This window comes from Coloeus monedula (assembly GCF_965178545.1).
Source record: "Coloeus monedula genome assembly, chromosome: Z".
NCBI classification, from domain to species: domain Eukaryota; kingdom Metazoa; phylum Chordata; class Aves; order Passeriformes; family Corvidae; genus Coloeus; species Coloeus monedula.
Genome location: NC_138822.1, coordinates 34758786 through 34779794, shown reverse-complemented (window position 1 = coordinate 34779794; position 21009 = coordinate 34758786). Strand labels below are relative to the sequence as shown.

At 43.6% G+C, this 21009-nt stretch overlaps 1 protein-coding gene across 1 annotated transcript; it reads right to left on the bottom strand.

Annotated features, from left to right (window-relative positions):
• Nucleotides 1-964: 964 nt before the first annotated feature.
• Nucleotides 965-17359, bottom strand: CDC37L1 (cell division cycle 37 like 1, HSP90 cochaperone). Its single transcript, XM_082301492.1, has 7 exons — nt 17165-17359; nt 15555-15836; nt 13168-13258; nt 11120-11235; nt 10707-10829; nt 3159-3314; nt 965-2182 (listed from the first exon to the last, which is right to left on the bottom strand). The coding sequence occupies exons 1-7, from the start codon at nt 17267-17269 to the stop codon at nt 2081-2083; spliced, it is 975 nt and encodes a 324-aa protein (XP_082157618.1). The 5' UTR covers nt 17270-17359; the 3' UTR covers nt 965-2080.
• Nucleotides 17360-21009: the final 3650 nt, after the last annotated feature.

Genomic DNA, 21009 nt, shown 5'->3' with positions numbered 1-21009 from the left:
GGCTAGAGAGCTGAAGTCATATGAAAAACTACTTCTGAGTGGATCTGCTATTGTGTTGGTACTAATACTCTGGTACATTCTCCAGACTTAGACTTTTCCATATTTTGGCTGTAGGCAAAGCTGAAAATTACTGGATTCTATTTCACAGAATCATAGAATCATTAAGGTTGGAAAAAACTTCCAAAATCATTGAGTTCAAACTCTGACCATCACCACCCTGTCAAATAACCCACAGCACTAGGTGCCATGTCCAGTCATTTCTTGAACACTTCCAGGGATGGTTACTCCACCACCTCCATGGGCAGCCCATTTCCAAAGCCTGACAATCCTTTCAGTGAAGAAAGACCTCCTGATGTCCAACCTGAACCTCCCCTGGAACAGCATGAGGCCGTTTCTTCTTGTCCTGTCACTTGTTGTCTGGGAGGCCAACCCCCACCTGGCTACACCTTCCTTTCAGGCAGCTGCAGAGAGTGATAAGGTCCCCCTGAGCCCCTTTTTCTCCAGGCTAAACAACCCCAGCTCCCCCAGTCACTCCTCACAGTACTTGTGCTCCAGACCCTTTCCCAGCTCCACTGCCCCTCTTGGACATGCTCCTCCAGCACCTCCATGTCCTTCTTGGAGTAAAGGGCCCAAAACTGACCACTGGTGGCCTCACCAGTGCTGAGTATAGGGGGACAATCCCTGCCCTGGTCCTGCTGGCCACACTGTTGCTGGTACAGGCCAGGATGCCACTGGACTTCTTGGCCACCTGGGCACACCCTGGCTCATGTTCAGCTGCTGTCACCAGCACCCCCAGGTCCTTTTCCTGTGGGCAGCTTTGCAGCCACTCTGCCCCAGCCTGTGGCACTGCCTGGGGTTGTTTTGCCTGAACTAAGAACTGGAGTAGGCTGTCATCACTGAACTTTTGAAATCAGTAAGCCTTCTAGACCTTAGGTAAAATCAGAACATTTCAGTAAAGGCTGGAGAGTGTTTACTGATACCATTATCTGAGGCATAAACTGTCTTCACTACTCTTCCCATTGCAGTATACATTTTTATAGACAGACCTGCTGTAACAGCAGCAAGATAGAAAAGCACAGTAGAGTTTTGGAGTGCAACGTTCTGTGGAAGGCCTTGTCTAGAAAAAGTATTTGGATTTCCAGCTTCTCAAACAAGAAGCTTTTAATGATTTTCCACTTTGCTTGAGTTGACCATGTCAAAACCCCACTTTGGTTTAGTAGCATATGAAGTACCTTTCAAACACTGCATGATACCTCATCCTATACGGCCTGTGACAAAGCTTTTTGTTTAAACTGAGGTCTTAGCCTAACCCTTGTACCTCACGTTCCCTTCATCAATTATTTCTACCACAAGATTTGGTTTTAAAAGAAGAATCTGAAGTCAGCCAGATGAGCAAGAAGAGAGTCTGACTCTCAGAAATCATACAACCCAGCACTCATTTGCAAACAAGTGTTGCTTATGTCTTAGGATTAAACCAAGTTATGTTTAATGAAAGTACAATATAACATTTAAATCCCCTTAGTAGAGGTAGAAAGCCAGTGTTTTAATCTAATCCATTCAGATCAGAAATACTGATACCAGATACTGATTTATTGCTATTAGTGATAACCAAATTTGAGAGCTTATACTGTCAGCAAGGTAGCATGAATACAGTTGCAATCTCCAATATTCAGAGCAAAACATATCCACATCTGTAGTAAGACAATAGCAGATTCTAACAAGAATCTGCTGCTTGTAAACATTGTATTTGTGCAGATGTTTAATTTCTAAAATCATGAAAGGCAAGGTTAGTAGCAGAAAACACATCCAGTTTCACATTCGGCAATGTAAGAACCCTGCTCTTCAAGGACAACTAAAAACCTAGCAGCACATTTCAAACAATATTACAAGTTTTTCTTAATTACTCACCCTTCAAAGTCCCTCCCCCCCAAAACGAAATAAAAACAACAAAAATCTGACACAAAAAAATAAAGTGCAGTACCCAGAAAAATAAGTGTCAAGAAAATAGCCATGTTTGTTTCTTTGGGAAAAAAAAACCAAAGGGGAAATAGAAGAGTACTTGGCCTCAGGCTTGAAAGTACTATAATGTGTCCATCATTTTGGATTCTTCTTCATCTCTTTGTATCACAGAGTTAAAACTGCAGACATCCGTGTTTATGGAACCTTGTAGATCTCCTGTGTTCTGCAACAGATGAAAAACCGACAGTTTAATGCTCCGTAACTGTACACGTGGAGGGAGAAACAAGAGTGAGAGAGAAACAGAGAAGACTGTTTGCATTGTCCATCTTATGATGAGACAAATTTGCAAGAGAAAGGAAATAAGGTCTGAAAACATCATCAACCAGTTATTACATCACTGTTTCAAGAATTTTTAAAATTTCCTAGCATAGCTTGTATTTGGTCCTAATATTTCTAGTACCTAACTGCACATTTACATAAAATTCAGCTGTTTGATCTTACCTCTGAGAGGTACTTTAATCCAATTATTTCAAACAAGTACTTTCAGTTGTGATTCCTTTCCTAATACATATTTTTTGACAATCTTTTAAGTTGTTTCTTCAATCCAGAATGTGGCCATAACTGGAACTGTAAAAAACACCTAAGTATGTTCAGTTTCCTTTCATCACGAAGGGAGACTTTCCTTAGGCTTGACTTCTCTTGCCCAGAGAAGTTGTGGTGTACCTGGCAGTGTTCAAGGCCAGGGTGGATGGGGCTGTGAGCAGTCTGGTCTATGAAAGGTGTCCCTGCCATGGCAGGGGGTTTGGAATTAGACGATCTTTAAAGGCCCCTCCAACTCAAACCATTCTATGATTCTGTGACTTACTTGACTGATCCCATGATTTTACACTGCTCGTGGTGATGACTGGGAATACAGTTCTAGGATCTGATCCGTTCTATCATGCAGTGTTTATTTCAGGCATGAAAACGTAAAGGCACTGAACAAATAGATGCTTTTGATCTTATGCTGATGCTGTGTGAATTCCAGCAAGGAAAAAGAAAGCCCATATATGCCTTGTGTATTAATAATACTGCATGATATATCCCAAGTACTAGCAATTCAAGAAATACTCCTCTTTACATCTCAGAAAGGTACAGCTTCTCTAGGCAGGACCTAATCCTGCTTTAGTTAAATTAAACTTTAGAAATAATAAACCTACCTGTAAGAAAGATGTCCACTCTCCCATGCAACCAGGATTAACATTGAGATCATGGAGTAACATAGTTTGAAAGCCATGTGATTGTGACCAGATTCTCACTCTTGTCTTAAATGCCTCAAGTTCATTTTTAAAGGCCTCAAAGTAGCCTTCTCCTGTCTGCAAAGAAAAAAATGAAATACTTGCTCTTCATCCAGATTTACTTTTGAATTGTAAGCATACACAGTGCTGAAAAAAATCCATGCAGTAATGACATGGAATTTTGGGGAATAACAACTGGGAACAACTCAGGAATAATGTCAGTCAATTTAAAATTATATTTCAGGTAGATTTCTTTTTAAGACAACCTGTAGCATTTATATGTATAAGTAAAGTAACTGATTTATCTAAGGACATGTAAAACTAAATCTAATTTTAGCCTTTCATTTATTCCAACTCAGAAGGTATCCTTACAACAGGTGCTTTTTGAAGCCCTTTGGTCAAAAGTAAAGCACAAACTGACTCACATTTTAACTACACTCATTTAAGCACTATTAAGATCCCTTAAACTCTTGAACAACTGAACACAGCCTACAGCAAATCACAGTTTCAGTTTTCCCACATTTTTCCTGCACAGCTCTGGATTGCCCTATTTCAGTAATGAGAAAGGGACACTATTTATATATCCACCCCACTGTAAAGTGCAGACGAAATGGAAAAACTGTGACAATACGTAACTACACTTTGAAAACACGTGCAATTAGTCAAAAGTCAGAGCAGTTTAAGACCAATCTGTGTTTGCTGTTGTCTGTAACACACCTGCTTGTCCCCCTGCTGCAACAAGCAAAATCCACTAAGCCTTCTGTTTTGGAGTGATTTTATGATGCTACTTTATTCCCTAATAATCTGCTTTATGCCCAGAAAAATGTCTCTGGTATCTTTTAGATGAACCAGGGGACGGGGCCAGAGCCTGAGAACCCCAGGTGCAGGCTCTATTCGATCTCTCTCTCCAGTGTGGTCAGTGGCTACATTGCCTTTTAGTGAATTAATTTTGACAACTTAGGCAAGAAGCTTCTGGGTTTTTTTCTCCTTTCCCCCCCCCCACCTCCTCACCCTGGCCTGGTGGCTTTTCACAGGCAAATCCTTTCAGCAAGATTTTTTTTTTTTTTTCCCCCTCTCTCTGGCCCAGGGAGCCTATGGGGCACCCCCAGCCAGTCCAAACCCCAGGAACACCGAACCAGTGAAAGAAGGGACATTAAACTCCACCAACTTCACCTGCTGCAAGGAACACCCATGCCAGAAATCCAACAGGTTCCCAGCTGCTGCGTGAACTGTTTTCTCTCCACTTCCAAAAGACAAAGAAGGGCAGCAGCCAGCTGTGCTGCTCAGCCACATGGTGAGGTGGAGGTGGGGTGTAAGGTTCAATTTTTGGTTTGTTTTCCTGTGCTTTGTGGGTATCTTGCTTTGCTAATAAACAGTTTTACCTTTTTTTTTCACTTTCATCCCCTGGTATCCATTTCTCTCACGGGCAGAAGAAAAGGGAGTTAGTGCAGTCCTTTCTCTCTAGAGGAAATGCTCATTCCAGGGCATTTTTCTCCTGAAATTTGTCTCCAAAACAGAGACAAAATTTGGCACCCAATGTAGGGCAAGAGAAAGTGAAAAAAAAATACATTCTGGTTTGAAACACTTTGTATTAGGGCACAGCAGTCAGTGGTCACCATGCTGCATGATTTAATAATGTTTCTCTGGAACCTAGGCATGTGTACCTGTCTGCAGAGATGGGGAATTGGGTCCCTGCCATATACCTTTTACAAATCAGGAACACAAATTAGGATTGTCATGTTAATATGCCTGCTGCTAGTGATTTACACAAGTTTAACAGAAATAATGGGAACCACTGAGAACCATTGTCTTTCCGTCCTGGCCTCAGGAGCCTTCTTTTGGGTTTTTTTAGTAATTACACCAGTCTTTTAGGGGAAAAGTGGGGGACAATATTTCCCAGTGCTTCATCTCCTTTTTCCCCTCAGATGTGGCATGTAACCTTTTGAGAATGTTCAGTTTCCCCTGGATGTTGAAGATACCACCCTCCTGTTGCATTATCTTGTAGGTTTCCTCTGTATGGTCTGTGGCTTGTCTAAAATGAGGGCTGAGATTTTCAGAGTTGTACAGATACCTACCCCAGTTGTGGAAAAGTCTGAGTGGTGTGGGATGTGGGAGGACACAGGCCAAACCCTGAAGGAATTCTCTGACCCAAACTTCCCTCCTGAACAAATTCAGAATCCAGCTGAGTTGGGGAAATATCTGAGAGAGAACTGCAATAGCAACTCTAGTGAGAAGAAACTCACTGCAATGTGCTAGGTCCTGGCTAACACTTACCGCACACCGTAGGGCAGAAGATACAGCCAGAGGGGAAGGAAGATGAATCAGCAGACACCCCAGTCACTCTGGCTGCAGCTAAACCAGATAGGTAGCCTAAGCCAATAGCAATTGCTCCTGTCCAGAAAAGGAAACACAAAGCCAAATCCATTCACCCAGTGGATGATGATGGGCAGCCAGGACCTTCACAGCCAGCAGAGGAATCTGAACCAGAAATCATTACTGAGTGTCTGTCCACAGAAAGCCTTTGCACCCCAAGAAAAGCCTTATGAAACAGTATTAAGTTGAATGATCTGAATCTGGGACGCTGCAGGCGATGGTACAGTTCTGGATGGCACTGAAGTGAGGCATTTGGGGTCCCTGCCATGTGATTTAAGTATTGACCAAGGGATGACAAGGGGCCCTGAAGCTCTCAGTCTCTGGACACGGCTCTTAAGAAGCGTGAAGGAAAGATACCTGTACCAAGTAGATCTCCAGCTGCAGCAAAACCCCTGGAAGGCCATGGAACAAGGGATTCAATGCCTGAGAGAACTGGCGGTGATAAAGATCATATTCTCAGATGACCAAGCAATTAGGAGCCCTGACATGGTAAAATGCACACCAGTGATGTGGCTGAAACTTGCACAACATGCACCACCAGAATATGTCCCTGCTTTGGCAATGATGACATGGAATGATGGGGATGAGACAGTGAGTCCTATGGTGAGGAGGCTCTGGGCGTATGCAGACACTGTGCACGGCCCAACACAAGCAAGAATTGCAGCTGTGGAAAAGAGTCTGTCAGATCGCATATGGAAAATGGAAAACAAGACTGAGGAGACCCATAAGAAACTCAGAGATAAGATTACAGAGGGCCTTCTTCATATCTCATCAGTACAGACCAGAGGCCCTGCTATCAGAAACAGACATCCCCCAGCTAGGGAGAGAGGATACACCACAAGCTGAGCTGTGGTTTTTCTTGTGTGACCATGGGGAAAATATAAAAAGGAGGGATGGAAAACCCACTTCTGCCCTGGCAGCATGGGAGTGTGAAGTGAAGGAGGGCAATAACCAGAGAGGGAGTTCCACCAGAAGGAAAGTATCTCTAGTCTTGAATAATATCCAAGGCTAGAGGGGCCCTGCCTCTAGCCAGGTAGAGGCATGGGAGAATCAGGTCTTTTGGACTGTGTGGATTCGTTGGCCTGGCACATCAGAACCACAAAAATACGAGGCCTTGGTCGACACTGGTGCACACTGCACCCTGATCCCATAGGGACATATGGGGGCAGAACCTGTCTCTATTGCTGGGGTGACAGGGGGATTGCAGCAGTTAACCCTGTTGGTGAGCCTGACTGGAAATGAGTGGAAGAAACATCCTATTGTGACTGGCCCAGAGGCCCCGTGCATTCTGGGCATAGACTTCCTCCAAAGCGGATATTTCAAAGACCTGAAGGGACTCAGGTGGGCCTTTGGAACAGCTGCTGTGGAGGCAGAGGGCATTAGGCAATTGAACACCTTGCCTGGGCTGACCAAGAATCCTTCTGCAGCTGGGCTTCTGAAGGGAGAAGAGCAGCGAGTGCCAATGGCCACCTCAACAGTGCACCGCTGGCAGTATCGGACAAATCGAGATGCTGTGATCCCCATCCACAAGATGATCCGCGAGCTGGAGAGCCAAGGGGTGGTCAGCAAGACCCACTCACCCTTCAACAGCCCCATCTGGCCTGTGCGCAAGTCTGACGGGGAATGGAGATTGACTGTGGACTATCGTGCCCTGAATGAAGTGACTCCACCGCTGAGCGCTGCCGTGCCGGACATGTTGGAGCTCCAGTACGAGCTGGAGTCCAAAGCAGTGAAATGGTACACCACTATTGACATTGCCAATGCATTTTTCTCCATTCCTCTGGCAGTAGAGTGCAGGCCTCAGTTTGCCTTCACCTGGAGGGGCGTGCAGTACACCTGGAACCGACTGCCCCAGGGGTGGAAGCACAGTCCCACCATCTGCCATGGACTGATCCAGACTGCACTGGAAAAGGGTGAGGCTCCAGAACATTTGCAGTACATTGATGACATCATTGTGTGGGGGAACACAGCATTGCAGGTATTTGAGAAAGGAGAGAGAATCATCCAAATTCTCCTGGAAGCTGGTTTCTCCATCAAAAGGAGCAAAGTCAAGGGACCTGCCCGAGAGATCCAGTTCCTGGGAGTAAAGTGGCAAGATGGACTATTACCGCAGGCCTGGTTCCTACGGTATATCACCGTGTCCCGCAGCCATAGGGAGGAGGAGGAGGAGAAGATCCAGCAGGCAGGAATTGTGCAGCAAGATTGATTTATTTTATTATTTTACAAACACTTTTATAGACTTTTTCTTCATAGTCTAATTGGACAAAGGACCAGCCACCCCTTGGGAGTGATTGGCCAAAATCCTAAAACATCCATTATCAAAATATTTTCTACTATACCATAAACAAGACTTTCCAAGGTTGCAGGTGGCTTGGTTGTTTACATTCCCTGCTACCTCTTCTGTGAGAGAGACAAATCTCTCACGGACTTAGAAAATAACAAGAAGTCCTCGCTAACAGCATTTTTGTACCTACAATGGACGACATCAGATTCCCACTGAGGTCATCGATAAGATCACCATGATGTCTCCACCGACCAACAACAAGGAAACACAAGCTTTCCTAGGTGCCGTAGGTTTCTGGAGAATGCACATTCCCGAGTACAGCCAGATCATGAGCCCTCTCTACATGGTCACCTACAAAAAGAACGATTTCCACTGGGGCCCTGAACAGCAGCAAGCCTTTGCCAAGATCAAGCAGGAAATTGCTAATACAGTAGCCCTTGGCCCAGTCAGGACAGGATCACAGGTAAAGAACATGCTCTACTTTGCAGCTGGGAACAATGGTCTGTCCTGGAGCTTCTGGCAGGAGACTGGGGAGACTCGGGGTCAGCCACTGGGATTCTGGAGCCGAAGCTACAGAGGGTCCAAAGCCAACTACACTCTCACAGATAAGGAAATCCTGGCAGCCCATGAAGGAATCTAAGCTGCCTCAGAAGTAATCAGCACAGAGGCACAACTCCTCCTGGCACCCCGACTATGGCTGGGGTAGATGTTTAAAGGAAAGGTTCCCTCTACCCACCGTGCCACCAATGCCACATGGAGCAAATGGATTTCTCTTATGACACAGAACGCCTGAATTGGAAACCTGAATCACCCTGGGATTTTGGAAATAATCACCAATTGGCCTGATGGTGAAAGCTTTGGTCTTACTGATGACAAGGAGCAGGAACAAGTGACACGTGCTGAAGAAGCTCCACTGTACAACCAACTGCCATCAGAAGACACACGCTACACTCTTTTCACTGACAGTTCTTGTCACATCGTAGGGATGAACCAGAAGTGGAAAGCTGCTGTATGGAGTCCTACACAACGGGTTGCCAAAGCTACCAAAGGAGAAGGTAGATCAAGCCAACTTGCTGAACTCATTCAGTTGGCCCTGGACATTGCTAAGAGAGAGAAGTGGCCAAAGCTCTACCTCTACATTGATTCACGGACGGTAGCCAATGCTCTGTGGGAATGGCTGGAAAGGTGGAAAAAGGCCAACAGGTAGCATAGGGGAAAACCAATCTGGGCTGCTGAGGAGTGGAAAGACATCACTGCCCAAGTAGGAAAGCTAGTTGTGGAAGTCTGCCATGTAGATGACCATGTCCCCAAGAGTAGGGCTGATGGGAACACCAAAACAATGAGCAGGTAGATCAGGCTGAGAAGACAGAAGTGTCACAGATAGATTGGAAACACAAAGGAGAGTTGTTCCTAGCTCAATGGGCCCATGATGCCTCAGGCCATGAGGGCAGAGATGCCACCTATAAGTGGGCACGAGACCGAGGGGTGGATCTAACCATGGACAGTATCTCCCAGGTTATCCATGACTGTGAGACATGCGCTGCGATCAAGCAGGCCAAGCGGGTGAAGCCTCTGTGGTATGGTGGGCGATGGTGCAAATACAAGTATGGGGAGGCCTGGCAGATTGATTACATCACACTGCCTCAAACCCGCCAAGGCAAGCGCTATGTGCTCACAATGGTAGAAGCCACCACTGGATGGCTGGAGACCTACCCTGTGCCTCACGCTACTGCCCAGAACACCATCCTGGGCCTGGAAAAGCAAGTCCTTTGGAGGCATGGTATGCCTGAGAGAATCGAGTCTGACAATGGGACTCATTTCAAGAACAGCCTTATAAACACCTGGGCTAGAGAACATGGCATTGAGTGGGTGTACCACATCCCTTACTATGCACCAGAGGCTGGGAAAGTAGAGCGGTGCAACAGCCTGCTCAAAACCACCTTGAAGGCACTGGGCAGGGGAACTTTCAAAAACTGGGAGATGCTTTAGCAAAGGCCACCTGGTTAGTTAACACCCAAGGCTCCACCAACCAAGCAGGCCCTGCCCAATCTGAGCACCTGTGAGAAGCACATGGAGACAAAGTTCCAGCAGTGCATGTCAGGGGACTTTTGGGCAAAAGTGCTTGGGTCAATTCTGCCTCGAGTACAGACAAACCCATTAGTGGGGCTGTCTTTGCTCAGGGACCTGGGTGCACATGGTGGGTAATGCAGAAGGATGGGGAAACACGTTGTGTACCTCAGGGAGATTTGCTTTTGGGTGAGAACCCCTTGTAATGTTGGAATACCTATGTACCACTGTTTGCTGAATGTGACTGCCACTACTTGTATATAGTTACATGTATATATGTATAGATGTGTGTGCTTAGAATTGAAATGTATTAATTTGGGCATTAAGCTGACAGTATGGAGTAAGGGCTTGGGGTGATTCTATGATGCTACTTTATTCCCTGATCATCTGCTTTATGCCTAGAAAATGTCTCTGCTATCTCTAAGATGAACCCGGGGATGGGGCTGGAGCCTGAGAACCCCAGGCACAGGCTCTATTCAATCTCTCTCTCTCCAGTGTGGAGAGGAAACACTCATTCCAGGGCATTTTTCTCCTGAAACTTGTCTCCAAAACTGAGACACTTTCATTTTCAGAACTGCAATTATAACAAAGTACTCTGTCTAGAAAATAATTGCTAACAAAGCACTTTCCCACAAGCCTAAATCAGTCAACACATTATTTAGCCTCATAGGAAGAAACCCCCTCTAGAACACTGGTCTCCTGTAAAGCATCAAGAGTTTCTCACATCATTATCCAAGTTGACTTACTTTGGCTTTTTGGAAAAAGAGACGAAAACATCCTCTTGGATCCACATTGCAACTTCTGGCAATTTCTATAATAAACTGCATTACAACTGCTTGGTGTGCTACTTGCTCCATCAGAGCTCTTTTCTGAAAAAAGGAGCAAAAAAAAAAAGAGTTGAAGTTCTGATTTAAAGAAGTTCCTATGATTATATTTCTAAAATTCAGCAGAATTTCCTTTTGCTCCAATTCCTAAGCAGATGAGAACTGATGCTTACAGAACCAAGAGGACTCATAAATAGCTATAACTAAACATAAATGTGACAATGCACTATCAAAAAAGTGATTGGAAGAACAGTTCAACAGCTAACGAAGTTGGTTACCATTCTACTGTGCAAGTGGGAAAATGTGTGCTTCCAAAGATTTAAACATCTTCATACCTGTTCAGCTTCTAGATGAAAACACCACAACATGAGATACCTAGATGTTTCTTCACATACAAGGTATGGGTGATCAGACAAAAACCTTTGACTATCATCCCATCTGCTCAGCATGCCTAATAAGAGAAACACAGTTAAGATACTCTAAATGGATAAATGATTTGATGCAGCAAGGAAATTACTTGCACTGATACCCAGTATATAACAACTTGGCAATTTACCAACCTCAAAATGACAGCATGCAGCTAAATTTGGGGGGTTTATTTATACATCTAAGCAATGCTGAAAGAGCATTACCAGAAGACATAATTAGACTTTGAAAATACTAAAAGTAGATTATAACAGTTATGCATTTCTAGCAATGCTGATAAGTTATTTTTAATCAGTCCTCATACACAAAGCGGTGTAGGTATCTATTAGTTACAGTATCAATTGGCTTAAAAAGTTTATGGATAGAGATTTACACCAAGTGGTTCTGACAAACACAAATCCTCTAAATGTTTGCAAATAAAAATGCAAAGAACAGAACCTGTATTCTATCAAAAATTAAAGTGCTTCTAACACATAATTTGCTAGATTTTTAGAAAAATTCAAATTAATTATACAAACAGCTTGATCTCAAAAAACAAGCTACACCAATATCAGAAAGTTAATCAGAACTTTGAATTGTGGTATCGTGGCAATACCTTCATGTAATAAGCTGAATTTAAAATCAGAACTCAATACTCACAGCATTTCTCAAAACTGCCCTCCAAGTATCACTGACAGTCATTACTGGCAACAAGTACCAGATGTACAGTTTCACCCATCTATCAGCACAATTATAACTGGGCTAGAGATAATTCAGTGGTAATGACCTAAGCTAATCTGAATTCTAGCAAACAATGGCGAAAGAGAAAGCAACAGTTTATATTTCTTTTGACTGTTTTCGAGTTATTCTGTGTAAATTCTTTATTGAAGTCAGAGCAGGATCCAGAAACAGGACTCATGCAATATAGCAAAGTCCACAGCTAGCATGGAACAAGTGACTTCAGAAAGCATTAATGTACTGTAGTTTTCGACAGTGGACTTATGCATTTCAAATTAAAATAGTAACATGGCTTTGAACTTACAAAGTACAAAAAAATTTAGCTTCTCTAATAAGGTTGCTTCTGTAACAGTTTAATTTTAATTTAGACAAAGAGTAGTTCTGTCCAACTCTCAGCTAGGAAGCCTACAAGATAGCCTCTTCTTTTTTTACCTGCTGAAATGCACAGCAGGGGGATATTTTCTAATTCCAGTATCATTACACTGAGCAGTTAAGGTACTTGAGAGAACCTGTACCTATTACTGCTGTTTACACACTCTGACATCATTGTACCTCAACTTAATACTTGCAAGGCTTGCTAAGGCTAACAGAGCTCAAAGCCCTTTCTTTAAAACAGCTTTAAGACCCTCAGAAGCCAAATAGCTTATTAAAAACAAGTTTGTAAGAACAACTGAATTTTGCCAATCTAGTCTTACTCTTGATTGTTCCAGAATTCTAAATACAGCTACACTGTACTATCGTGTGAAACCAGCCTGAATGGCAAGCACTTCAGAGAACCATCAAAATTTCAGATTACATTACAAGATTAGCTTTGTGCTCAATCAAGTTTAACAATTATGACAGAGCTAAAGTGACACCTAGTGGATAATTAAGTATAGTTTTAAACACACAATTCTGAGCACACATACTCTCAGTGCAGGTGTTTACAAACATGTCCATTTAATCAGCCATTACCCTTACAGATTAACAGGTGACCAAAACCCATTTAATAAAACATTTAATCTCCTTTAATAAAAGCAGGGAGTCATGGACAACCCATGCACCTTTATATACGTGACTTATATTTCCAGGAACGTCCTTGCCTTTTCCCACTGGTGTGGAATATCCCTCTGTCCTGATAAAATAAAACTGAACAGTCTGTCACCTAGGTCTTTCATTTATTAGCATTCATTTTGTACAAGAAGGAGAAAACCAACACAAATTCTGTAGGCACTGCAAGATGTTGGAAAAACAGACTCACCAAAGTGTCTAATCTTTTGTTCATGTTTTTGCATAAGTGGTTCAGACACAGCTTCATCTTCAATTTCTTTTCTTTTTTGATTAATAAAACTCTGAGGAAGAGAAAGATTATACTATCACATAAATGCCACACATACTGTTCAGTGATATAAAGGAGTAACATTTTAATATGCTACTATTTAAACAGCTATGTTCTAATTTTAGAGTCATCTCATATTTGAGAAGGTTTTCTTTTAGAAAGTACATTACCTAGCAACAGAATTTCAAAGTCCCATCATAGTGTATGAAAAACTTCTGTTTTCAGATAGGAACTTACTGATCTGTTAGTCATGAGAATCATGTACATTGCAGCCTGGATCAGACAAATCAATGAAATTAGGAGATGTGATAGTGATGTCAAACTAATGTTTGCTTTCACATATTCTTCATGTATATTTGTAGCTCTGTAGCCTATTACTGCAAACTGTAGAGATCCATAGCTAGCATTTTACCTACTCGGTTAGCAAGAAAGACAAAACACATTCCTAAAGGCCCAATGCTAATCTTGGTTCTTCTGAGACCAAGGACAAGACACTCTTCCATAAACAACTAGTGAGGAAGGGGGGCTTCAGCAGAGAGTCGAACCAAGAGGAGGAATTACTTCAACATCTGTGTTTCCAGTTGGGGAGTCTTGTCAAGTTGCTAAATTTATAAAACTGTACTTGCTCTATGTCACGTAGCCACCTTCAGTGCATTTTCTGTGTGTATTTTGGTGTGCCCCTTCATTTTTATGAAGGGACCTTTCATAAAAGCTTTAACTGCATTTATCATCTGACTGTGTCTGGTTTGTGATTTTAAGGCTCAGAAAAAGGCAACAATATCAGCTGAAATTAAATTGTGAAAACAAAGATGAGAAAAAAGTTCATGCTAAATAATTTGTATTACAGTAGACAGTATTAGAGGCAAACTAAGTTTCATATTCTAGGTTGGATGGGACATTTAAAGATCATGGAATTTCAACCCTCCCTGCCCAGGCAAGAACATCTTCCACTGAATTAGGTTGCTTCAAGACCAATCCACTCTGACCTCTGGTACTTTAAGGATGAGGCCACCCACAACTAACTTCCCTGGGCAACCTGTTCAGTGTCTTGACACCCTAACAATAAAAAAAAAGTCTTCCTTATAGACAGTCTAAACCTACCATCTTTCAGTTTAAAGCCACTCCCCCTCATCCTGTCACTACAAGCTGTGATAAAAAATGTTTCTCTCTATCTTTCTTGTAAGGCCCCTTTATGTACTGAAAGGCCACACTAAGGTAAGTAAGAGCTTCCCAGAGCTTTCTCTTCTTCAAGCTGAACAACCTAAGCTCTCCCAGCTTTTCCTCATAGGAAAGGTGCTCCAGCCCTCTGATAATTTCTGTGGCCCTCCTCTGGAGCCGCTCCAACAGGAGTCTTTCTTGTACTGGGGACCTGAGAACTGGGTGCAGCACTTTGGGGGGGGGCGAGTCTCAGGAGAGGGGGCAGAATCCCCTCCCTGGCCCTGCTGCCCACACTGCTTTGGATGCAGCCCAGGACACGTTTGGCTTTCTGGGCTGTGAGTGCCCATGGCTGGGTCATGTCCAGCCTCTCACCCACCAGCATCCCCCAAGTCCTTCTGGGCAGGGCTGCTCTGATCTGTTCATCCCCAGCCTGTGCTGATACTGGGGACCGCCCCGACCCAGGTGCAGCACCTTGCACATGGCCTTGTTAAAACACACGAGATCACCACAGACCCACTTCTCAAGCTTTTCCAGGTGCCTCTGGAAGGCTTTCTTCAGGTCTGATAACTGCACCACTCAGCTTGGTGTCATCTGCAAACTTGCTGAGAGTGCACTTGATCCCTCTGTTTAACTCTAATGAAGATATTAAATAACACTGGTCCCAGTGCAGACCCTTGAGCGACACCACTTGTCCCTGATGTCCATTGGGACTCTGAGCCATATGCCACCAACCAATCACTTTCTTATCCATCTAACAGTCCACCCATTGAATCCCTCTCTCTCCAATTTAAGAGAGAAGGATGTTGTAGGAGACCATGTCAAAGGCTTTACAGAAGTCCAGATAAATGACATCTGTAACCCTTCTCTTGCCCACTAATGCAGTCACCCCATTGTAGAAGGGCACTGAATTGGTCAGGCAGGACCTGCCCATGGTGCAGCTGTGCTGCCTGTCCCGAACCACCGCCCTGTCCTACGTGTGCCTTAGCACAGCTTCTGGGAGGATCTTCCAGTGATCTTCCCAGGCACAGAGATGAGGGACATCTCATGGTTTTGTGCTGTACAAGACACAGAAGACACGCAGAGACTAGTAAGAACTGGAATGAACCAAAGAGGTTAGCACTTGTTTCCATGCACACTGATGTAGGTCATACCTTATTAAAAACTTCTTTACTAACAGGATCTGAGTTCCATAGATTCTGTCGTTCCCTCTGGTTTAGTGCTTCTTCTTTTCTTCTCCATTCTTCCTCTCGCCATCTCAACTCAGCAGCTTCTGTCCTTGCTTGAGCAGATTCCTGATCACAGGATTCTGAATTATGCAGTGCTAAACTACCAAATTTTTGCTGGGCTTCTGCTAGGTTCCATGTGCATTCTACAGAGTGCTTCACAAACTCTCTTTCTTTTTGGCAGGCTAATTCAATCCCTTGGCTGTATGTCTGTGAGGAAAATCAGACATGCTATTTATGGAGAGAAAATTGTTGGTTTACAGTTTCTATAGAAGCAGACTAGCCTGAATCCCAAAGATAATAATAATGCACCTGGAAGGCACCTTAGATATGCAGCATTATAACAGCAGGAGTGATGAAGCATGGCAACATACAACTATGTCTTCCAGAAAGATTTCCCATTCAAGCCACCTTAACTTTAAGTATACTTGCAAAATCATGGATCATGTGCTGCTATCAGTAATAGTCTCCAGACTGTAAAAATACTTTTGACACAGCTGAAACCCGTCTGGTTATCTTAGGGCTGGAACATTAGCTGCACCCAAGTGTGAGAATACTCTGAATATACACTTCTGATAAGAAATTACTGGTTTTGAGATGTCAGATCACAACAGTAAAGTAACTGCTGCTGGCTGCATTTCAGTATTAGTACCTAAACAGATGGCCAACATCTTCCCTTATATGACACTTCTAGTGTGGGTTTAAGTTATAAAGCAGCCAAGGCCCAGCACAAACATGTGCTCTTTTGCTCAAATCTGTTGAAGATGTCACCACTCACAGCTGGGAGAGAAAAGGGACATTGTAAGCAACTCTGTTTATATTACTTCCAGGTGTGTGGTCAGAATTCACACTCAGTAATTCAAGAAATTATCCTCTATAATATTTGTCATGTGTTTCCCACCAAGAGTGAAGAAAAAAAGCATCCATATGCATTAGTTCCTCAGCCTTCCACTGCCACGTTATGAAATCTGCAGTGCTGATAATCTCTGGCGGGGCACACGAAGGACAATTTGTGAAAGATTATCTGAAGGAAACTTTAACGCAGGTAAATCAAACTTATTGTCCCAACTTTGTTTGGGAATTACAGCATTTTTATTCCGGCACTGACAAGAAGAAAATTCCACCGTTAGAAAATTACGTTAGAAAAGTACCGTAATGGCAGCTTCTTGCGAGAACACACAGAATTCCTTACAAGGCGTTTATAAATCGCCGCCTCGCCCTGGCCACCAGAAAAACACACCGCCTACCTATCTGCTCCTCAGGCATGGGGACGCTGGGAGAACTCCAACCCAGCTCCTTCCTCACCGCCCGCCCGCGGCGGAGCTGCTACCCAGGGCTGCCGGCGCCAGACCCCACCTGTCCCCGCCGGCCCTCAGAGCCCCGGCGGGCTCCCCCGCACGCCCCCGTCCCGACACGGCGCCCGCCCTCCCGCCGCCCCTCCGCGGGCCGCACCGCCCCAGCGCCGACTCACACCGCGCCCCCCGGGGCGAGACGCGGTGTGAGGGGCCGGGGCAGCGGGGCCGGGGGCACGGGCGTACCTGCACCTCCGGCAAGCGCTGCCGGAAGGCGGCAGCCTGCGCCCGCTCGTCGTCCTCCTCCTCCGGGGCGCCGCCGTCGTGGGAGCGCGGCAGCCACAGCGCCATGCCCGGTGCCGTCCCGGCGGCACGACCCGCTCGCCGGAACTGGGGCAGCGACACTTCCGCCGATCGGAGCGCGGCCGGCAGCACCCGCCCTCGGCGCGTCGGGAGGAGCGAGTGCCGGGCGCGCCTCAGGGGCGGTAATGAAGGCAGCGGTGGGTGGGGGCGGGCACTGCCGCGGCTCCGCCTCTGCCCCGCTCCTCCTCTGCCCCTGCCCCGCCCCTGCCCTTACTCTGTGACTGCGCCTGTACTTTTCCTTGCTGCTATCTGTCTCCGTGCGTCTGGTCCTGTGGCTGCTCCTGTCCCTGCCCGCCCCACTGTCCCTGACCCTGGCGCTGTCCCTGCGCCTGTCCCTGCGCCTTTCCCTGTCTCTGTGCCTTTCCCTGCCCCTGCCTTTTCCGTGCCTTTGGTCCCCTTCCTGCAGGCTGCAGCGCGGCGCTGGCAAGCCACGCGTGTGTGTGCATGTATGTACGAGCCTTCAGTCCTAAGAGCTCCTGGGGTGCTATCCTGAGGTGTATTAATAGCTTGGCTCTCATCTGGGAATGGAAGTTAGCATAAAATGAGGCCATACCTTTGTGGTAATACCCCTGTAAAGATTAAAACGTGCCCTCGATGTAGTCCTAATGTTTTACCCATGGATTGGTTATTTAGCTCTTCCTCCAAACAGGAGGCACTGACTGGTTCTTTGGAGGTCGCAGGTGTAAAGTCTGTTAGAAAAATATGCCAAGAAAATTTTAGGTTGAATGGGAAGGTAGGGGGCTTGCTGTGGCCAAAGGGATAGTACTACTATGTTGCAGACAACAGTTCTCATCAGTCATTTTCTTGTAGTAATCAAATGTTTCTGTGTTATGCTAAGGTCTATGAAATCAGTCCCTGTTATATGGGATGATAAAAGCCAAAAATACTAAACGAAAGAACTCCCAATTATAGATCTTAACCTGGCACCCTTTTGAGGTTATCAGTATTAAAGCCAAGGGCCACTGAGTCCCGTCTGAGATAGGGTCCTGCAGACTTGGACTGATGCATGTGCCTAGACTGGATCAAGGAGTCTCATGTGAACGTACCCTTTTCTTTCCTAAGGTTGTGTTTCCTGGTGTGTTTCTAGCTGAGAAACCAACATATTTCTCAGTTTGTGCATCTTGGATCAACACAAAAAGGCAGAATTAATGCCTTCCTCCTGTTTTCCCTATCTTGTCTCATAAGGTGTGCTTTGTAAAGGTGACTTCGGTTTGTTGCATGCCTTCGGCTAGAAACTGATGTCTCAAGTCTTGTACAAGATGTAATTCGGGTGTAATCTTATTTTTCTTTACAAGTGGTAAGTTACTCTTTGTTTCACATGTATCTCAACATAGTAAGATGCATTATTAGGGCCATTTCTCAAACAGAACTTCATATTTCTTTAAGATTTTATGATCTGGAGCTTTGACAGAAGTGGTTATGAGAGATCATCTCCCACATGGACAGTTTTTACCTAATCTCAGTAACAGCAACAGTTTATGTTAGGGTAATTGAAGTTATTTTGATTCAGATATGATCGATCTGGGATCAATATGACAGCCTAATTATAATATGGCTATCATCTGTTAAGATTTTTGTCTGTATAGAAGACGTGATGTAAATGAAGATCTAAATAAATGATAGACAAGTGGTTTTACTGCCATTTTACATGTCACTCTAACACCTGAAACTGATGAGAACAGGAGTCTTTAGTGTTTTTCCTGTATCTTACTGTATGTTAATGCATGTTATTTTGTGTTTGAAGATTGTTTTTTAAAAAATGGTGTAAGAGAATGGCCATGTCTACTGACAAGCAAGCCCATGCTGAAGCCATTGCAAAATAGGAAAGCAAGAGGATCAGAGGAATAGGATATTTCTTATCTATTTGCTCCAAAGTCTTCTTGATTGTTTTTCAAATTACTCTCACTACCTGTGTGTTTCTCTAAAATTGTTTACATCTGGCTTGCAAGAGGCCTTTCTTTGAATAGCATGATGGCTTTTCCTTTCCCCTGTGGTTGTCCTTGACTGTGGTTTTCCTGATACACATGGAAGCTATGAAGTATAGCTCTCATTAAGGCCTTTTCCCTGTCTCAAGGCAAATGCAACTCTGAATACGTGACTCTTCGATGTCTATGCAATAAAACCCCACAGCCATGTTATGACCAGAAGTGGGAAATACAACCCACTTCCACAGAACAGAAGTTTCTCATCTGTTTACTTACCCTAAGACTAAAGTAATCAACATGAAGTAGATGTTGTTAGATAAGTTCATCTTTTGTCTTACCACACATTAAGGTTTTTTTGTGCCTGTGACCTTCATTAGCAGGTGTTGACAAACAGTGAAGCAGCACATTTTCTTAGAGAAAAATGGCTTAGATCAGCCCTCTTAAAAAAACACTATTCCTAAAATATTGTCTGAAAACACTGCTGTCGTTTTAAGAAGGATATTGATGCATTAAAAAAAAAACCAAAAAACCAGTAAATATTAATAAAACAAGTGGAATGTAGCTGAGTGCAGCTTCTCTAAATAGGTAGAATGCCCGGCATTAATGCCCAAATAAAATCGGTGGTAAAGTTCCTATTTACTTCAAAGGGGTCAGAATTTCACTCCAAGGTGTGCAAAGAGTATTTGAATAAGACGTAATTCATTGTAGTATCATTTACATAATACACAGTAACATAAAGGAAACTTCCTTACATTTTCTCATTTGCCCATAATATCTGTGGAAAATTACTGTCCTTTAAGGTGTTTAGAGTTACAGCTTTTAATCTTTTATTTTGGGATGTGTCCTATAGGATTGTCCAAGAATTCAAGTGTTTTTCAAACATATATTTCCTAATTGTACTTGTGGTTCTGCTGGTTTACAGTTTACCGTTGTACTGTAAACCTGATACTTTTTCCCCCACAAAGTACAGGCTGTTCTGAAGTTGATGTAGATATGAATGAATATGAAATTTCAGCTTTTTTTTTTCCAAAACATTGCATAACTTTTAAAATGTAAATCACATCCTAAAGCACACAGTAATATATAATATTAGCTAAGTGATTTTGCTCAGTGGCAGCTTGGCAAAAAATATGGGAATTATTTTGAATAGATATTAAAGGGTTCCTGTGAATACTAGTTTGTTTAATTACTGTTATAATGAATTTATTTACTTTTTACTGTTTTACCAAAGGTGTTTGAAAGTGGCATAGATCTGCTGCAGAAAGCAAAATATAGAAAGTAAGTATGAGTTTTAAAACATTTGAATAGGTGAATAACTAATACTGAAAAAGTAGGTCCATGTATTCACATAGTGAGTCTGTTTCTCTGACTGGCTTTCCAAAGTACATGACCTGGTACATGCTGGTCCCCCTTTCTGTTGCTCTAATTTCAGCCATTTGAATGTCTGCCTTTATAAGCAAGCTCCCCTCAAATCAATTACATGATTTGTCCATTCATAGGACAGGCTGTATTCTAACACCTAGTGTGACACACTAGGCTAACCTGACACTGTGCTTTTTATTCTTCTATTAGCAATTTTGTATTTTGAAGTCTGTGACAAGTCATGTCACATTTAATGATTAGGCAGTCTTTTAAAAGCCAAAATCTTTTTGGGGAATGGGGGAGAGAAAAAAACCTATTTATAACAATGGCCTGTCTACATTCTGTTTTGTCATTGCTCATAAGCTTTGGCCAGACTTCTTCAGTTGTACCTACAGAAGCACGTGTTTTGTTAAAATATTTTCATCCCTTAGCTTTAATTCA